This window comes from Sceloporus occidentalis, unplaced genomic scaffold (genome assembly GCF_023333645.1).
Source record: "Sceloporus occidentalis isolate IW3139 unplaced genomic scaffold, rSceOcc1.0.p SCAF_20, whole genome shotgun sequence".
Classification (NCBI taxonomy): Eukaryota; Metazoa; Chordata; class Lepidosauria; order Squamata; family Phrynosomatidae; genus Sceloporus; species Sceloporus occidentalis.
The window spans coordinates 9219707-9238808 of NW_028317000.1; the positions used below are offsets into that span (position 1 = coordinate 9219707).

Sequence of the window (19102 nt, forward strand, 5' to 3'; positions counted from 1 at the left end):
CAGGGACGTAGCTAGGATTTTAGGAACGGGGGGGGTCCAGACTAAGTGCCACCATTATATGCTTCCCAAAATATGCAGGAGGCAGGAAATGTGGGATTCATAGCCAAAACAGATAAACTTTCTAAGCTCTGTCAGGAGCCCCATCTCAACCCAGCATCTGTGCTTCCCACAGAGACCAGATGTATGCGTTTGGGAAGAGCTTAAGTTGACCACCATGGTCTGCTTAGGCTCTTCCTCCGCATTCAACTCTGCAGGATATTTGGAGGTATACAGCTCTTGAATATGGAGGCTCCATCTGGAAACAGCTCCTCCATGCTATTTATCCCACCCCACAGGGACGTAGCCAGGATTTTAGGAAGGAGGGGTCCAGACTAAGTGCCACCATTATAATGGGGCTTGGGTGCGGCGGCGGCGCAGCAGCACACACCATTCATTTTTCTAACGGAAGGGGGGGTCCGGACCCCAAGAACCCCCCCTTGGCTACGTCCCTGGACGAAGCCTCTCTGCGCTCCCTCTCTCTCAGGTGGCCTCATTCTCCAGTTGCTTTTCAGGGTTGCGCATCTTCGCCCACAATAAAGGGTTGCCATAACTGTCCCCTATGACCAGGGACAACATGTGGGACACATTCGAGACCAAACTGTAGGGCAAAACTCAGCCCAAAATGGAGGACGTGTAAGGTCCTCCATTTTGTCTTCAAGGTCCTACATTTTGGGCTGAGCTTTGCCCTACAGTTTGGTCTGGAATGTGTCCCACATGTTGTCCCTGGTCATAGTGGACAATTATGGGAGACAAGAAGGAGCACTGAGGAGGGGAGAAAGGCGTCCCTTTCTGCCCAAGGGGCCTCCCTCCTGGCTCCGCCTGAGCCCAGGCCCAGCCCCGGCGGCGTCGGGGGGCGGAGGAGGAGGAGGAGGCCTGCCTCCCTGCCTCGGTGCTCCTTAAGCCCTGGCTCTCTGCTCCCCGCCTTCCAGAGCCACAAGGGGCGCAAACAGCAGGAACAGAGCCGGGAAGAGAGGAGGCTGGGCGCCGTCGAGGGTCTTCTCTCTCTCTCTCTCAATCTCTCTCTCTTGGAGGGGAATGGAGGCGCTGGCACTGCTGCCCTGGGTGCCCCTCCTGGGGCTGTGGCACTTCGTCCTGGGCACCGCGGAGGCAGAGAGGCACACCGTCTTCTGGAACAGCACCAACCCCAAGTGAGCCCTCCTCCTCCTCCTCCTCCTGGCTTGCTCGCCATGACTCCCCTTGGCACTGCCCTGGCTCCATGCCACCTTCGGTGCCACACAAACCGCCTGGAGCCAGGGCAGCGCCAAGGGGAGTCACAGAACTGGAGGGAGAGGGGGTCTTCCATGGAGAAGCAGCGCTCCCTTCTTTCCAAGAAGACCCCCCCCTCCATTGAAAAGGATGCCCAAGTTTGTTGTTGTGTGTGGGGGGGGGGTTTTGGGGGGGGTCCTCTTGATAAAACTTAAACCCCCAACTTTTTCGCCCCTTCTGGCCTTGTTGGGATGAGCTTGAAAGTGTAAAGGGGGGGGGGATAAGAAGAAAGAAAAAAGGGGGGGAAGTGTAAGGGGGGGGAAGAAAAGAGAATAACAAAGGAGAAAGAGAAGGGAAAAAAAGAAAGTGTAAGGGAGAAAAGAAAAGAAAAAGAATAACAAAGGAGAAAGGAAAGGGGGAAAAGGAAGTGTAAGGGGGGGGGGAGAAAAAGCAAGCCATCGTCCCACATTTAGGGGTTTGAGTTTTGGAAAGGAGGCTTCTTAAATGCAGTGCTTACCCCCCCCCTCAAATATTGCACCCATTGATAGGATGGGACCTTCTTCTTCTTCTTGTTAGGATTGCAATTCTTACCTTCCTTGCCCTGCTTTTCCCTTCTAAACCCTATTCTTAAAGGGTTTACAAGGGCTACAGGGTGACTTTGGGCAAATCACACTCTCAGCCTCAAAGGATGGCAAAGCCAACAACCCCCCTCCCCAAGAAACTTGCCTAGAAAACAGTTTTTTGTGTGGGTTTTTAAGGCTACGAGGCCATTGCCTTCCCCTGTGGAGGCTGAGAGAGTGTGGCTTGCCCAAGGTTGCCCACTGAGTTCAATGGCTGAGCTGGTATTTGAACCCTGGTCTCCAAAGTTGTCGTCCACGCTGGCTCCTGGGTTTGGCTTAGGGCCGCCATAAGTCAGAAACCACTTGTAGGCAGACAGCAAGAACAACAGCGTGAGGGCTAAATACAACAACATCCCCAAACCACAAAAGAGTGGTTCCTTTATTATGGGGCAGCCGATATGCATAAAATGTACGTCCCAAGCTTTCAAAACTCCACTTCTTCATCAAGCAAAAATAACACCGGAAGGAAAATATGTATAGAGATTTTGTTGCACCTTTAAAATCTCTATAGGTATTAATTCCACAGACTAACACGGCTGTGTCTTTAAAAATTCTACCACAGGAGGGAAAAAAGAACAATATTAGCCACAGGCTGGAGGGTCCCAAATGTCTTCTGAAGCCAGTTTCAATATTTTAGATCGCATATGTGTTCTTCTTCGCAGTTTATAGTAACCACTGCAGTCAGGGTATGAATCATAGGGTTGGAAGGGACCCCAGCCTTCTGCCATGGAGAAAGAGGTGATATGATAGCCCTGTTTAAATATTTGAAGGGATGTCATATTGAGGAGGGAGCTAACTTGTTTTCTGCTGCTCCAGAGACTAGAACATGGAACAATGGATGCAAGCTCCAGGGAAAGAGATTCCACCTCAACATTAGGAAGAACTTCCTGACAATAAGGGCTGTCCAACAGTGGAACACACTCCTTCTTCGGAGTGTAGTGGAGTCTCCTTCTTTGGAGGTCTTTAAACAGAGGCTGGATGGCCATCTGTCGGGGATGCTTTGATTGTGATTTCCTGCATGGAAGGGGTTGGACTGGATGGCCCTTGCGGTCTCTTCCAACTCTATGATTCTAAGACACTGTCAAAGCCCTCCCTGAGACAGATGGCCATCCAGCCTCAGTTTCAAAACCTCCAAAGAAGAAGACTCCACCATCCCACTGTCCAACAACTTTTGCCATCAGGAAGGTCTTCTAATGTTGAGGTAGAATCTCATGGTTCATACGGTTGCGCTATCTTCATGCTCAAGATCTTGGCAGGCTTTTGTCCCTCTTTAGCCTACTCACTCTCTGTAGAACCACCATCCAGAACAGACCAGACCAACTGACATAGTTCTGAATATTATTGTTGCTATGAGCCTTCAAGTCCTTTCCAACTTATTGCAACCCTAAGGCTGTTCGACAGTGGAACAAACTCCCTCGGAGTGTAGTGGAGTCTCCTTTGGAGGTCTTTAAACAGAGGCTGGATGGTCATCTGTCAGGGATGCTTTGATTTGGATTTCCTGCATGGCAGGAGGTTGGACTGGATGGCCCTTGCGGTCTCTTCCAACTCTATGATTCTAAGGCAAACCTATCTCACGGTTTTCTGTGGCTGAGAGTGCGACTCACCTGAGGGCACCCAGTGGGTTTCCATATGGCCAGTCAGGGAATCGAACCCCGATCTCCAGAGTCGTAGTCCGGTGTTTGAACCACTGCACCACGTTGGCTTTCACTGAGTGTTTATCTCAGAATATAGAAAGAGCAGTGTAGAAACAGAAGTGCCAAGCGGAGACATCACACACCCGTAGTACGGTTGCCCCCAGTTTTAAGGGCAGCAAACATTGTGCTGTGTCAAAGAAAGTTGTGTGTTTGGGGGAAATCTTGGCTCTTCACCCCCTTCCCTGGCACATCTGTGGGGTTAAGGGGGCAAGGCCATTTTGATTTCAGGCTCTTGGCTTGATGGTTTACCCTAAACGAAGTAGCACAAAAGACTAACAAGGAAAGTCTGGTCCTAATGAATACTCATGTAACCTTTAGTAACTAATACAAATATTTGCTGATCGCAGACACTCCAGGAATGGATATTGGCTCATTCCGAACAAACTGCTTCGGACACAGTCTGAATGTAATGCAAGGGGAAATGAGGGAAAGCAGGGGAAAATGTAACATTTGGGGAGTACGGTTCTCAGGACGATGGCTGGTTGGGAGGGTCCTGAAAGTTATAGCCAAGAAAAAGGAATTTCTCTCTGTTTTTCCAGCCTGCTTTGTATGGAAAACTCTGTTGACACCCAAGATCTGGACTTTCCCTTTTTAACACCCCACTCCCTTATTTCTCACATGCACATGTGCTCTCCTGCCTGCCTTTTGTCCTCTGGTTCGAGGTTCACCCAGAACAGCCAGTTTCCTCCGTGTTCTACCACTCTCTTCTTGGCAGGTATTTCCAGGGCTGATAGCCAGACAAGACGTGCCACAAGTAGGAGCGCTATTGTTTCTCTGGAGAGGCGAGTTTGTTTATTTGGAGGAAAGGAGAGGGCAGGGCCAGCCTTTTGGCATGGGGCACAGTGAAGCAACTGCTTCAGACAGCAGGAGAAAGCTCTGAGTACATAGCCTGTGGTGTCCCCCTCCAAATTAGCTTCTGTACATGGATGTGCCGGGGTAGGGGGGAATGGGACCATCTTGATCTGTTGCCGCAAATGCAACAGCACTCCAGGACCAAGAAGGACTTTGGACCTGGCAGACCTCAGACGTTGCCTGGTGCACCCTGACATATTGCAGTTTTAGCCACCACAGGGGCAGGGACGTAGCCAAGGGGGGGGGGTTCTTGGGGTCCAGACCCCCCTTCCATTAGATAAAATGAATGGTGCATACTGCCGCGCCGCCACACCCAAGCCCCATTATAATGGTGGCACTTAGTCTGGACCCCCCCCCCCTTCCCAAAATCTTTTGGGAACTTTATATTCCTTCCTTGTCTCCATAGCGGAGGAATAAGCACAGCTGGGATTTTTGTAAACACACCATAGGTTTTAGTTTGGCCCTCTGCCTCCAGTGTGCCCAAAGTGTGAACCAGGAAGTGGTAGCCTTTCTGGGAAGAGTGGGCAATGCCAACAAACAAAGGCAACCCATCTCCTGCCCAATGGCCCTCTCTTCTCTGCTAAGGTGGGCATCGCTGGCATAGCTTAGGAGGCAATGGCACCTCTGTGACTTACATGTCTTGTTTGCAGCCAGCCAGAAAAGCAGGTGTTCTGTTTTTAAAAGTGTTGTACAATTTCAGCAATGCACGCATAGCAAAGAAAAGGACAGGTTCCCTGCCCCAAGGAGCTTACTGATCTGTCTTTGTGGGAAACAACAGGCTTCTGTTTTGTATCAGGAAGACATGGCTGGCTTTTATTTTAATTGACAGCTCTTCTGCTGTTTAGTTCAAGGGAACCTACTGCTTCTCACATTCAGCAACCTTCTGCTCTATTGTACTACAGCTCCCATCATCCCAGCCTGTATTGCTAATGATTGTAGTCAAACATACTAGGCAGGTTTAGGGTCTTTTTTGCCTCTAGAACGACAGTGAGGCAGAGGCAAGTAAAAGCTTGGAAAAGTTCCTTTTAGAGATGGTAACTCCCAGAATCCCCCAGGTACCATAGCCATTGGTTGGAGGATTCTGGGCAACTTTCTTGTAAGTGAGGAGTATCCAAATCATCACAGTCAAGTCACATAAAGCATTTTGAGGTGCAACTGTGATGTCCGTTTAAAGGATTTTAAAACATCTATGGGGCAGGCTGAAATTCAACTGGTTCTTTCTGTTGAATGTTCAGAACAGTTGTTCAGTTGTTTAAAAGCAGAACAGGCCAAAGAATCTTGTGGCACCTTAAAGACTGGACTTCATGCCCGAATTGTGATCATGTACCAGGACAGACTGTTAACAGTGGAGTGAAACTGGAGGCAGAGTGCCAAGCTAAGGTCTATATGGCGTGTTTACAAAAATCCCTTGGCAGTTGTGCTTGGGTCTTGAATCCAACGGGGGAAGGAAGGGTTAACCTCATTAGGCGATTGTATTTTAGCTGTAAGGCAAGGTGTGGGGCAGGGGAATGAGGGGGTGGGATCTCCGTCCTCTTTGTTCGTTTAGTTGTGTTAGAGGAGCCTCTGACAGCTGTGTCCTGTTGTGGAAACCTCAAGGCCGAGAACTCTGACCCACCCTTTCCAGGTGGCCTCCTCATGCCCACCCCCACCGCCCACCCACTTGGGACGTGCCCATTTCCCCATCCCTCTGGCCTCTGGTCAGCTCTGTGCTCAGTCCCAGGACATCTGAAAGGCCATCAGTTTCCTAACGTGAAGGCCAGCTTATCAGCACAAGTCGAAAAATATCAGAGCCTCCATGTTTAGAGGCAATGTAGATTTGAATGCCAGTTGTTGGAGGGAAAGCACTGAGGGAGGGGTGCAACTTCTTTGGCTTAAGTGGCATCTTCCTCAACACCATCTTGTTGGCCGTTGTGGGGAATCAGATGCTAGTTTAAGTAAATCCCAGATCTGATCCAGGAAGGCTCTTTTTCCTCTCTGTAGGAATGGAGCCTCCATATTTAGGGGTAGTATGCCTCCAAATATTAGTTGTTTGATGAGGTGGGATAAATAGCATGGAGGAGCTGTTTCCAGATGGAGCCTCCATATTCAAGAGCTGTATACCTCCAAATATCCTGCAGAGTTGAATGCGGAGGAAGAGCCTAAGCTGACCATGGTGGTCAACTTAAGCTCTTCCCAAACGCATACATCTGGTCTCTGTGGGAAGCACAGATGCTGGGTTGAAATGGGGCTTCTGACAGAGCTTAGAAAGTTTATCTGTTTTGGCTATGAATCCCGCATTTCCCCCCCTCCTGCATATTTTGGGAAGATTCTAGAAGCTGTAGTCTGAAAAGGTAACTTTTCCACATTTTGCCCTTTTTGCTTTCATCCAACAGGCCCTTCCTTCTTATATGCCTTATCCTTCAATCTGTGGAAGGTTTTGCTCTGGTTGCCAAGCACTGAGGGTGAATTGTACTCTGTGCCTGCTCAGAGGTTCCCTTGTAACCAGATCTTCCTCACTGAACCTTGGTACCGAAAAGGGATGAAAATGAGGAGATCTGCAGATATTTGGGGTTGGAAAGGGCACTAGGCAGTGCCAGTTTCCAAACTCTCTCTCTGTGTGTGTCTCTCTCTCTCTGGACCTTGGGAAAGGCCCTGGCTGTGAGACTGGGGGATGCTGAGTGTTGCATTCTGTAAAGTAACTTTTCCAAGCTCTATTTCCAAATAAGATCTATCTTCTACTTTCTCAGTGTTTTAAATCTGGGCAGAAGGTTGGCACTGCCAAGGGGGCAAAGATCACAAGCAACATGGCCATCAGGTGGCAGAACTTGGCAGGACCACAGCCAAAAAACGCTAGAAGAGAGAGAAGCTACAGCTAGCCAGCCGGTCCTTCCTTTCCCAGGGTCAGCTTCCCTACTGGCCGCGGGGCCTCTTCCTTCCCGCCAGCCTCTGGCCAGTAGCCAAGGGAAGGCGCCAGGGCCACGCAGGGCAGGAAATCTCTCTCTTTTCTTTTACAAACATGTTGTTGAGGGTTTTGTTTTTTTAATGTTGTTGGGGAAAAAATCACCTCTTTTCTTGCTGGAGCCAACCTTCCAGTTCCCTCCTGCCCAGATTTAAAACACTGAGAAAGTAGAAGACAGATCTTCTTGGCAACCAGAGCAAAACCGTCCACAGATTGAAGGATAAGGCATATAAGAAGGACCTGTTGGATGAAAGCAAAAAGGGCAAAACATGGACAAGTTACTGGCAGTGCTGAAGTCCAAAACAGAAAGCTAAGACCTGATACAACAGTTTTTCCCACACTGACAGAATGGGAGTTGTAGTCCAAAAGAAAAACGTGACCAATCTTTGGTACAGCAGCCTTCTCCAAACTGGCACAGCCATCCACCAGGTGTGCTTGGGTAAAAGCTGCCATCGTTCTGAGCCAACATCAGTTGTAAACCGCTTAGACACTGTTAGTTCAGTATGAAGCGGTATATAAATGAAGCTGTTTGTTTTTGTTTTGTTTGTGGCCTTTCTTCTGGTGGATGCTAGATGCTGTAGTCCAAATGCATCTGGAGAATGCTGGTTTGGAGCCAGGTGCTGTATAGTCATTTCCCAATGTAATCAAAATAGAAATACTTTGGGGGTGGGGGGAGATGTAAGATCAGACTGCCTTGACATCTGCTTTTGTGGATTCAATGTTGCTTCATCAACCTGGTTTCTCCCACCCCAGTCATCCTTCCAGATAACAGCTTTGTTGGGAGACAATGGTTCAGATGTTTTTTAAAAAGTAGAGTCGATATGGGAGAGAACCAGCATGGTGTAGTAGTTTGAGTGCTGGACTACGACTGGAGACCAGGGCTCGATTCCACACTTGGCCATGGAAATCCACTGGGTGACCTTGGGTGAGTCACACACTCTCAGCTCCAGAAACTCCCCATGACAGAGTAGCCTTAGGGTTACCATAAGTCAGAAATGACTTGAATGTACACAACAGCAACCTTATGGGGCAGTGTGGGGTGCCCTTCTCTCCACTGCGCTGCCCTTATTTGAATCAAGCTTTGAAAGCTGCTTCGGTGCTGGTTAGTGATTCCTATATCAGTGGGCCAAGACTCTCCGGATTTAAGGCCAGACTTGCAAGTTGCTGAGCCCTGCCTCCGGAAGCAATGCAACACAATGGGCTACCTCTTTTAAAGTGTGGACTAAAACCCAAAATGGATCCATTCACTGCTGTCCCCCCCCCCCCACCCACCCAACATGGGAGCTGTTGTCATTGCCTTGCAGCCTTGGTGCACCGTTTTCCCTGACTGGTTCCTGGAGTTTTGCCGTTGTGTCCCCCCAGATATGAACAGGAGGGAGCCTTGAAGTTGGGCCTGTCTGAAACACTCGCCTTTAGCCCTAGTTGCCTTTGAGCAGATTCTGTTGCTTTTAAGCTGGACCAGGTGCATATGGGTTCTCTGCTGTGGGAGTGGGGGGGGAGTGACCTTTGATGGTGGAGGGGTGAGGATCCTGGGTGGTACATTGCCTGGAGCCAAGAGAAAGCCCCCCCTCCCCATGCACAGGCATACACAAACACCACCTGGAGTGCTGATATCTTTGCTGCTGAGGCTGCAATAAGATGAGATAAGATGAAGAAGGTTTGCAGCCTCTTGCCAGGGTGGCCAAACCGGTTTATGTTGGGAATCCTCATTCCCAAACCTCCCCTGGCTCAGGGAGGAGGCTGTTTCCCAGCTGGCTTGGCTAAATCTTTAATAAGTACTCTCTGCCTCAGTGCTGGGAATGAAAGCCACTCAGGAACCTGATCTGGGAGGTGGAAAATGGCTACCCCACAGAGAAGGTTTGTGGCCGAGTGTGCACAATTCATGACAAGCAGGAGTGATGAGGGGTGGGAAATCTGTGCTGGGAAGGACAAGGAGAGCCAACATAGCCCTCCTGTGGCTTACGCTCTATACGGATATATAACACAGGCTTGTTGTCATTTGCCATGAAGTTGGCAGGGCAACCCTATGACATCCGAGAACATCCAGTCACCCACAGCCCTCTATTTGCAAACCCAGGACTGGGGCTTCCTTTATTGGCTCAAGTCCATGTATAATGTGGTCTTCCTCTTTTCTTACTGCTGCACACTTTACTGAGCATTATCGTGTTTTCCAGTGAGTCATGTCATCTCATGATATGTCCAAAGTACCTTTATTTAGTCATTTTGGCTTTTAGGGGGAAAGTTCAGGGTTGATTTGCTTTAAGACTCAGTCATTTATCTTTTTAGTGGTCCTCCAGCGCCACATTTCAAATGAGTTGACTTTCTTCCTGTCAGCATTTGTCCAGTCCAGCTTTCACAGCCACATAGAGCCTAAATCCCATTATTAGTCCCATTGAGAATAGACCCACTGAATCAATAAATAAAGAAATACCTAAGTGCCATTGTTTCAGTAGGTCTACTCTTGTTGAAACAAGTAATAGGGTTTAGGCCTCTCTGGATTAATTTGCTCAAAAGCTAGTCCGGTGGTATTTAAGAGGATTTTTTTTGTAATTATTAGCCTGAAGTTGTGTTGGTCCATAGTGCAGATCTCTCCTCTTTTCTGAGCTGTAGAGATCGTGTTGAATAATGACTAAGAGATTGGCGATAGATGTTCTTGGTCCAAATGTCCCATTTTGCTGTGAGATGAACAAGTGGCCTCCAAGGTTTTGGCCTCAGTTTTTCTACCTGTGAGAGGGAGATAATGTTACCATACCAGATTGCACAGACCTAGAAAAAGTGCAGTTCTCCAGATGCTGTCAGACTGCATCTCCCAGCACTCCTCACCATTGACAGTGCTGGTTAGGGCTGCTGGAACTTGCAGTCCAAAAACATTTGGGGGGCCACACAATTCCCACACCGGATGGCATGCCTTCCCCTCCCGGTTGTGATCAGTTCCCCCTCCCACTGCTGAGAGCAAGGTTGTAAAGACTCATTCTTTCAAACTGCTCTTTTAAGCCATCTTGATGTCTCTTGACTTCACAATAGACTTTAATGCTGTTGGCCTGGTGGGGATTATAATGCTCTAACTGCCTAATTGGTTTTTAAGCTGTTTTCAGTCTGATTTGGATGAGCCCAACATGGTAGAGTTGAAAGAGACCCCCAAGAGCAATGGTTCTCAACCTTCCTAATGCCATGGCCCTTTAATACAGTTCCTCATGCTGTGGTGACTTCCAACCATAAAATTATATTCATTCAAACACAAATATGTGTTTTTCGATGGTCTTAGGCGACCCCTGTGAAAGGGCCGTTTAACCCCCAAAGGAGTCCCGACTCACAGGTTGGGAACCACTGCCCAAGAGCTATCCAACCTCAACTTATTTTTAAACTATTCCATGTGTTTCCTACCTGGGACATGATTTTTGTAGTGGAAAGGTGGGATAAAAATGTAATGGTTGATGTAAATAGGGGCTAGTGTCCTCCATTGCACGGTTACAGATTCGTAACCTAGAGTTATGGGTCTATAAGTGTTCCCTACTGGATTTTCATGATCTTGGCACAGTTGCTGTGACCATAAATGCCCCCCCCCCCCCCAAATCCCACCTTAAATCCCTGGAGGCTTCTCCATGCATTGGTAGTTATGGCATGGATGAATGGGGCACTTCAAAATGATGCAGCCAGGGCACTTCACCCCCATGGCTTGTGGGTGAGAGGAAGTTGGCAACGTTGTTCTGAAGTGCCTTATTTGACCACGCCATAGATCTTCATGGTATGGAGCAGCTTGCTGGAGTTTAAGGTGGAATTTAGGGGTTATTTCCTTAGATCAATCTTAGTTATGTTTACATAGTCATGAATGTATTGCAAGATCCCGGCCATTAATAATAATGAACATTACTTGGAGAATGGATGTAATGATTTCAGGACAATGGGGTGATTTTTGGTCATTCCCATGCCCTGCTAACAGTGCATCTCTCCTGTCTGATCTAGGTTTCAGCGAGACAATTATGCCGTGGAGGTGAGGTTAAATGACTACTTGGACATCATCTGCCCACACTATGAGGACAGCAGTATCCCAGTCCACACCATGGAGCGCTACACCTTATACCTGGTGGAGCGGGAGGAGTATGAGACCTGCAAGCCACATTCAAAGGATCAGATCCGTTGGGAATGCAACCGACCAGATGCCATGCATGGCCCTGAGCGCTTCTCAGAGAAATTCCAGCGCTTCACACCATTCACCCTTGGCAAGGAGTTTCGAGAGGGTCATGAGTATTACTATATCTGTAAGTCTCAATTGAAAGAAATCTACCATTTTAGGTCTTTCGTGGTCTTTGGTGTCTCAGTACTATCTTGTTCCAAAGGTCTCTTTTAGGCCAAAAATAGTATTTCTCAAAATATATTCCCCAAAAGTTGCAGATATAATCTTCCAATCCTCAGTGGTTGCCCACCCTGGCTTGAAGAGTGACAAAGGGTCTGTTCACACAACACAGTTACAACACTGATTCCATTTTAACTGCCATAGATGCAACCTATGGAAATCTGGAATTTGTAGTACAGTGAAACACCAAAGCTCTCTGGCTGGGAATTCTAAGTGCCCCTCCTAAACTACAAATCCCAGGATTCCACAGGATGGAACCATGGGAATTTAAAGGGAATCATCATGCTATAATTGTGTAGTGTGAAAGGGCCCCCTGGGATGACTTTTAAATGGCCAATCACAGCCTCAAAAAAAATCTGGACCAATTACACTTTTTTAATTGATATTTTCGCTTTGCCACAGGGAAGTATTGGAAGAAGGTTGGTCGGGAACACAATTCCTTGGTTTAAATTGATTTTAGAGTTTTGGAAAAAAGCAGACCGAGGAGAAAGCTGCCCAAAAATCTGCAGGAGACTTGAATTTAAATCCTACTGCCAGCCTGTTTCTGGCTTGTATAAGTCTATGTTCAATACTGATAACAATAATATAAAAATATTAATAACAAACCCTGCTTATAAGTGTTCAAGGATAACATTACAGTAGGAATCCATAATGTCTTTCCCCAATGTTTCTGTTTTCAGTTCAGAAGGAATATGAACATAGGAAGATAGGAAGCCGCCTTATGGTTAGTTAGATTGGTCATCAATCTAGTCCAGGGTTTCAGGCAGGATTTTTCCTAATTCTATAGGACATCTGGAGATTTCCACAGCACTGAGTCCACTCTGGGTTTTATTCCAGATTTTGAAGGGGTTCTCCATTTTACGATCTGGATCTAGCATCTTAAGTAGTAATTCCTAGCCTGGAATTGATTGATTGGATTCATACTATGGCTTTCTCCCAGGATGGGAGAAAAACATAGAGCAGATTCATAGTACTCTAACATTGATGCCACTGGTAGCCTACGTCTGTAGCTTCCCTTGGTGGTCACCCATCCAAGTTTAAACCAGGACTAACACTTGCTTACCTCATTAAATCAGACAAAATTGTCTGTGTTTTGGGTGGCATGGTGTCCCTCTCTCTAAGCCTTCTCAGCTGTCAGCTATTCCTGCATCTTGAGACAGTCACTTCTGTAGATTAATTGTGTCTCTTAGGCCCCATACAGACAAGCCAAAATAAAGCTGCTTCGAGCCACTTTGGAGGTATGTTATTTAAATGATACATGCATCCTAAGAGTCCAGAAACCACGCCAAAGCCACAATCCAGTCCTAAGGCCTGGAGCGCAGCTTTGGTGCAGCTTTTGGACTCTTAGGAGGCATGCATCATTTAAACAGCATACCTTCAAAGTGGCACGAAGCAGCTTTATTTTGGCCTGTCTGTATGGGGCCATAGTTTTAAAAACTGTGGTGATTAAAAATCAGTTCTTTGAAAATTCCCATTTTGCACTTTCAGATCTCAGAAGCCTAGAGTCTGAGGAGCACCCCTTGACTTTCCTGGGGCCCTTTCACACTACACAGTGGCAGCAGAATGATTTCCACTTTAACTGCCATGGCTGCATCCTATGGGATCTTGTCATTTTGGGATGCATGAGAACTCTCCTGCTGTGAATTCTAAATACTCCTTCGTAACAGATCCAGGTTTGAGCACAGGACTGTGACTCTAGAGACCAGGGTTCAAATCCCCACTCACAGTGGAAACGTACTGGGTGACCTTGGGCAAGTCAGGCTCTCTCAGCTCTAGTGGAAGGCAAAACCCACTCTGAACACATTTTGCAAGAAATGGCTTTGGTTCACTGTAAGTAGGAAATGATTTGAAGGCATACAACAACAACAGGCTGCAAATCCTAGGATTCCTCAGGATGTTGCCATGGCAGTTACAGTGGCATCACAGTGCTGTAATTGTGTGGTGTGAATAGGCTTCTGGTCTCTCCCAACAACCCTCTTGGCTGGTCTGTCCTTTCTCATGAGTCTAACCAAATCCCTTTCTTGGTTTTATTTTCCCCTTTCCTAGCAAAACCAATCCATCGCCATGGGGACAGCTGCCTCAAATTGAAGGTGATGGTGGCTGGGAAAAATGGTGAGTATTCTAGTGACTCTCAGCCTACAGAGAGAGCCCCTGGTTTTTGGGCTCAGGGAAAAGGCAAGATCTCCTTTAGCATTGTATGCTGGGAAGTACCTATGTGTTGCTTAGGGGAAAGGAGCCTTTGCATGTCTCAGTGCAGTTGGGGTGGGCTTTGGGGCTTCATTGACTAGGACAATGATAAGGGAAAGATGAATTTAATAGTAGTAGAATAAGCAGAGCCAGTGTGCCATAGTGGCTTGAGTGTTGGACAGTGACGCTGGAAATCAAGGTTCAATTCCTTGTTCAGCCATGTAAACCCATTGGGTATTCTTGGGCGAGTCACACTCTCTCAGCCTCAGAGGATCATAGAATCTTAGGCCTGTTACAGACTGCCAAAATAAAGCTGCTTTGGGTCTCTTTGGAGGCATGCTATTTAAATGATGCATGGGTCCTGAGAGTCCGGGGTTTGCGCCAAAGCCACACTCCATTCCTAAGCACTGGAGTGCAGCTTTGGTGCAGCTTCCAGATTCTTAGGATGCATGCATCATTTAAACAGCATACCTCCAAAGAGACCCCAAGCAGCTTTATTTTGGCAGTCTGTAACAGGCCTTAGAATCCTAGAGTTGGAATAAACCATTGGCAATGGCAAACCTCCTCTGAAGAAATTTGCCAAGAAAACCCCATGATAGGTTTGCCTTAAGTTTGCCATAAGTCGGAAACAATTTGAAGGCACACGACAACAAGACGTATAATAAGAAGAAAGGTGAATTCAGACTCCATAACAGCTGTGTATCTACCCATATCCTTAAGTTGGAAGAAACCCCAAGGCCCATCCAGTCCAACCCCCTGCGATGCAGCAATACACAATTGAAGCACCCCTAGCAGATGGCCATTCACCCTCTGATTAAAAACATCCAAAGAAGGATACTCCATCACTCTCTGAGGCAGCAGGTCATAATAAGATTCAGCTCATTGCAGCTTTCAAAATGCTTTGCCTCGATGTATTAATTTGTACACACATAAATACATACATACATAACTTATACCCTGGCCTTCTGGTGCTTACATACAACTCAGGGCTGCTAACTGCAGTTAATCAAATTAAAAAATCTAATTTTAAAAACAGATTAGTCATATGTTGGGGTTGAGGTGAGAGGGAAGCATATATACATATTAAACTCAGGAGGGATTATCATCAATCCTTTAGTTCAGGGGTGGGGAAAGTGTGGTTTGTGATGAGTTGCAGAACGTCACAGTAGTAGCAGATTTGGATGGGGATAAAGTAGGGGTTATTAAGCTGAGGTAATAAGCCACACAAACAGATATCTGAATTGGGTTGGGGAGCAATGAGTCCACAATTGGGGCTGAGTGCCTAGAGCACTCTGGGGTTTTTGGTGTTTACTGTGTGTCTGTTTACTTTTAGCTCGGTTGTTTACTGTGTGTCTGTTTACTTTTAGCTCGGACGCTGGCCGGTCACAGTCCCACCCAGAAGGGGAAACTTCAGTCAGGTAGGCCCACAAGAGAGCATCTAGGAAGGATATGTGTGTGGAGAGTGTGGTTTGCAGAACATGGAAATAGTGTGACACACATTGGAACAACCCATAATGAGGAAGGCAGAAAATTACACTTTGGAAGCAATGCCGCTTTATGGAGGGGACATATTGAACAAGTAACAGTCTCATTCCATTTACTTTCCAAGGACATTTTCCAAGGTGTTTTTGAGAGACGTTTGAAGTTTTATGCCCATGCCTTAAAAATACTAAGGTGTTTTTTTTTAATGAAAACAGTGGAAGAACTGAAGTTTTTGTTTTGTTTTTTAAATGTAACTTTTTAACACTACTCCCTCCTAACAAGCAACAAGAATGTTACTTTTAAAACATCACTTTTCAAAGTACTGTAGTTAACTAAGGAAAGGAAGCCAGTGGGTTGAGTCAAGCCGGTTTGATCTGTTCAGTGCGGCCGGTTTGATCTGTTCTGTTGGAAACTTCTTAATCGCATATGTCCTCCTCTGCTAATGAAGTCCTCTGCTCATGTCTTTTTTGTGTGTGCTTTTTCTCTCTTCCAGATGACCCTGACGCCCCAATGCTCCGCAGCGTGGGCCACAATTCAGCCCCCCGGCTCTGCAGCCCATTCACTTTTGTTGGCCTCCTGTTACCACTGCTGATGCCCCCAGGACCCTGAATGGGGGACCACCTCGCAGTTTGAGCTATGAGGACTGAACCATGAGTGGAGGGGAGAAGATAGAGCTCAACAGCCCCGAGTGAAGGGTGCGAGTAGTTGCTCGTAACCCCTCTTTCAGAAGCTGTAAAGTAGTCAGTATTCGCTGGCTGACTTCTGCAATCAAATCACCGGCAGCTGCTCTCCTGAGTCATGAAGAATATGGATGGGTATGGCTCTGGTGAGGCCCTGAGCACTTTGGAACCATGGAAATATTGGTCTTGTTGGGCACATGACCTCTGTGTGGACTAGAGGGGAGAGAGATCTATTTGTCTTTTTGCAAGTAATGCTACATGCTGGATGGACACGGGGCTGTGGCACTGAGCATCCTGCAGGCCAGAGATTCTTGGAAGGCCATGCCATACTTTTCCATGTTGGTGGAACTTACAGACTCTAAGAATGGCACAAAGCACAGTGTGATGTTGGAACTGGCAGCTACCTTGGACTGTACAGTATGAATAATTTATCGGACAATAAAAAGGCAGGGCCTGGATTTGGGGAGAGCCCCCATGTTGTTTATTCATTAATGACTTCCCCTCTTCTCCTCCACTTCAGCTGAAAGACAGAGGAACTCCATTTTGTACCCTAAAAGATCAAACTGGGAACTAGTTTGTTTCAAACAAAACCTCAGAAGCACACAAGATTCATTCACTCCATTTTGGATCCAATGCACTCCATCTCTTTTTTTTTTCACATGCAGACAGAAAAACAGGTCCTGAAGGCAGGCTGTACACATGTGCTATTCAGAGATAGACTGCCTCTGAACATGGAGGATCCATTTAGCTGTGGATAGCTAAGACTGACTGGCTTCCAACCAGAAAACTTGTTCAATTCAGAAATCTCCAGAGTCAGGTCTGCGACCTCCTTTGAATTACTGTATATACTTGACTATAAGTCAACCTCATATATAAGTCAAGGGCAAGTTTTGGGGCCAAAATTATGGATTTTGCTACGACCCATGGATATGTCAAGGGTAAAACTTAGGGGCATACAGCAAAGGATCTAAAGTATATAGCAAAGCAAAACAATGTAATAGATTTACAAAATTCCAGCAGACATAACTCTTTGTGTTTACTCTTAAGGCTGGATGGATGAGAGGATAGAAGGGATCGGTGCTTCCAGGACATATTATACTCTTGCTTTTCACCAGGGGATGGCTCCTTCTTTTAAATGAGTGTTAAGATACAGTACTTACATTGGCCCATGGATAAGTCAACTCAGGTTTTTTTGGGTCAACTTTTTTACCTAAATTTCTAGACTTATACATGAGTATATACAGTATTTTCCCCAATCTGCTTGTCCTAATCCAGCCTTTCCCCGGATGTGGGAATGTGCATTTTCTTAACCTGCCTTTCATGTGCCTCAGGAACTGAAAATTTCAGGGTGAAGGAACATCACCTGAGGAGGACAATATTTGGCCATGCACTGTCTGGCACTCAATAATATTACTGGTACATCACAGGGAGGAGAGTGTTAATGAATGGAAAGGGGTGTTTTGATATTGGGAAGGGGATAATATTCTGTAAATGTTTTTATCTGATGGATTTTTATACAGAATAAATAACTCAAAATGAAATTGTTGTGTAGCATCTGTACCACACAACAGGAGTCTTATCTGATGTCTGATCTGCACAGGCTTTCTGGTGGTGACCTGTAAGGTGGAGGTATAAGAGGCGGAGTGGTGCTTATCACATTAAGATGGAGCCAGGAGGGTGGGGTGGAGATTAGTGGTAGAAGACAATACCTTGTAGTTTGGGTGAGAGCTTGGTGGCTGGCCAAGAAGACTCTCCAGCTCCCAGCATTTCAAGGTGCCACTCCAGATCAATGGACAGAGGTTCATTTTCATGTTGGCAGACTCTCTCTGCCTTCATTCCATAGCAAAATATCATACAGACACTATACTTTCAAAATCAAGCCAGTCCCCAACCCAGCCTGCTTCTTACATCATCTTTCGTGATGTTACAAGTTTGCTCAAAAGCTTACACACAGTGGTTGGGCTAACAAAAGTATTATACAAATAGGGACTGGGGAGCATAAGTTGGAATTGCTTTTAAGAAGTAATCAGTTCATTGCATAACTTACCAGTACAATGAGCTCCCTGTAACAGTAATTACTCATTACTGTTAATATTAAATAATAATTGCTCTCCTCAGAGAGTAACATGAGAAAGAAACAAATGTTAGCAGCCCATGGAAAAAGTAAAAAAAGTAATCATAGTAGAAGTTGTTGTTCAATAAAATATTTATGTTCTACACTATATACTGGACTCTGAGAGCAAAGGGCAAGCGAAACTAACAGTAAAGAATCAAAATAGTCTGAGCAAGCTAAAAACACATTAAACAATTTTAATAAGTTCAATCCAGGATAAAATGGTCTAAAATGATGTACATACATGTTATGGAAGAAACTGGCTGCAAGACTTTAAGAAAAAGCCGTGCTTTAAGTCTTTGCTACCTCCAAAAGTAACGCCTTACAGACAGTGGCATTATTTATAGCAGGTTATGTCTAGACTGTTTTTGGTTATGAGCAACACAACTACCTTTGCTTTTTCTACAGCTTCCCAAAGACTGAACATACAGATTTTTAAATGGAAAGGCCAAGTGGTTAAAAAGGTAATAGATGTCAAAAGGAGGTCAAAAAGTTTGGTGCCAGACAGACCACTCTGGAAAGGCTATTCTATAAACGGGATGATGCTTATTCAAGTTTAGTTTCTGAAATGGTGATGATAAACGAGGATGTGCCAACATCATTATGAATAAATAGGTGTGGAGGAGGGATAGTAAGGGAGAAAAAAGGGCTTCATGTAGGTGTTCCTAGGAAGAAATGTACACACTGTTTCCTTGTGTATTGCGGGAAATTTCCTGCAATGTGCAAATTCTTTTTGGATTGTTGAGACTGACATGTTTTCTGGCTCTGATGATGTGTCAGGAGGGCTTATCAGAGGGAATCGTGGAAGCAATGTGTTGGCTGCACGGACTTGTCTGTGTTTTGTTGTGGTGGTGCAGTCAGAGTGGCTGCTTCTTGTGGTCTGCATCAAAAGTTATTCTTTTTTTCTGCAGGGGTCATGGTTTCTTGTCTGTTTCTG

At 46.2% G+C, this 19102-nt stretch overlaps 1 protein-coding gene across 1 annotated transcript; it reads left to right on the forward strand.

Moving 5' to 3' along the window:
* The first annotated feature begins 981 nt into the window (after positions 1-981).
* Positions 982-17600, forward strand: LOC149301913 (ephrin-A1-like). Its single transcript, XM_089483181.1, has 5 exons — positions 982-1187; positions 11313-11608; positions 13750-13815; positions 15258-15308; positions 15866-17600. Exons 1-5 carry the CDS (start codon positions 1075-1077, stop codon positions 15979-15981), a joined length of 642 nt encoding a protein of 213 aa, XP_089339307.1. The 5' UTR covers positions 982-1074; the 3' UTR covers positions 15982-17600.
* Positions 17601-19102: the final 1502 nt, after the last annotated feature.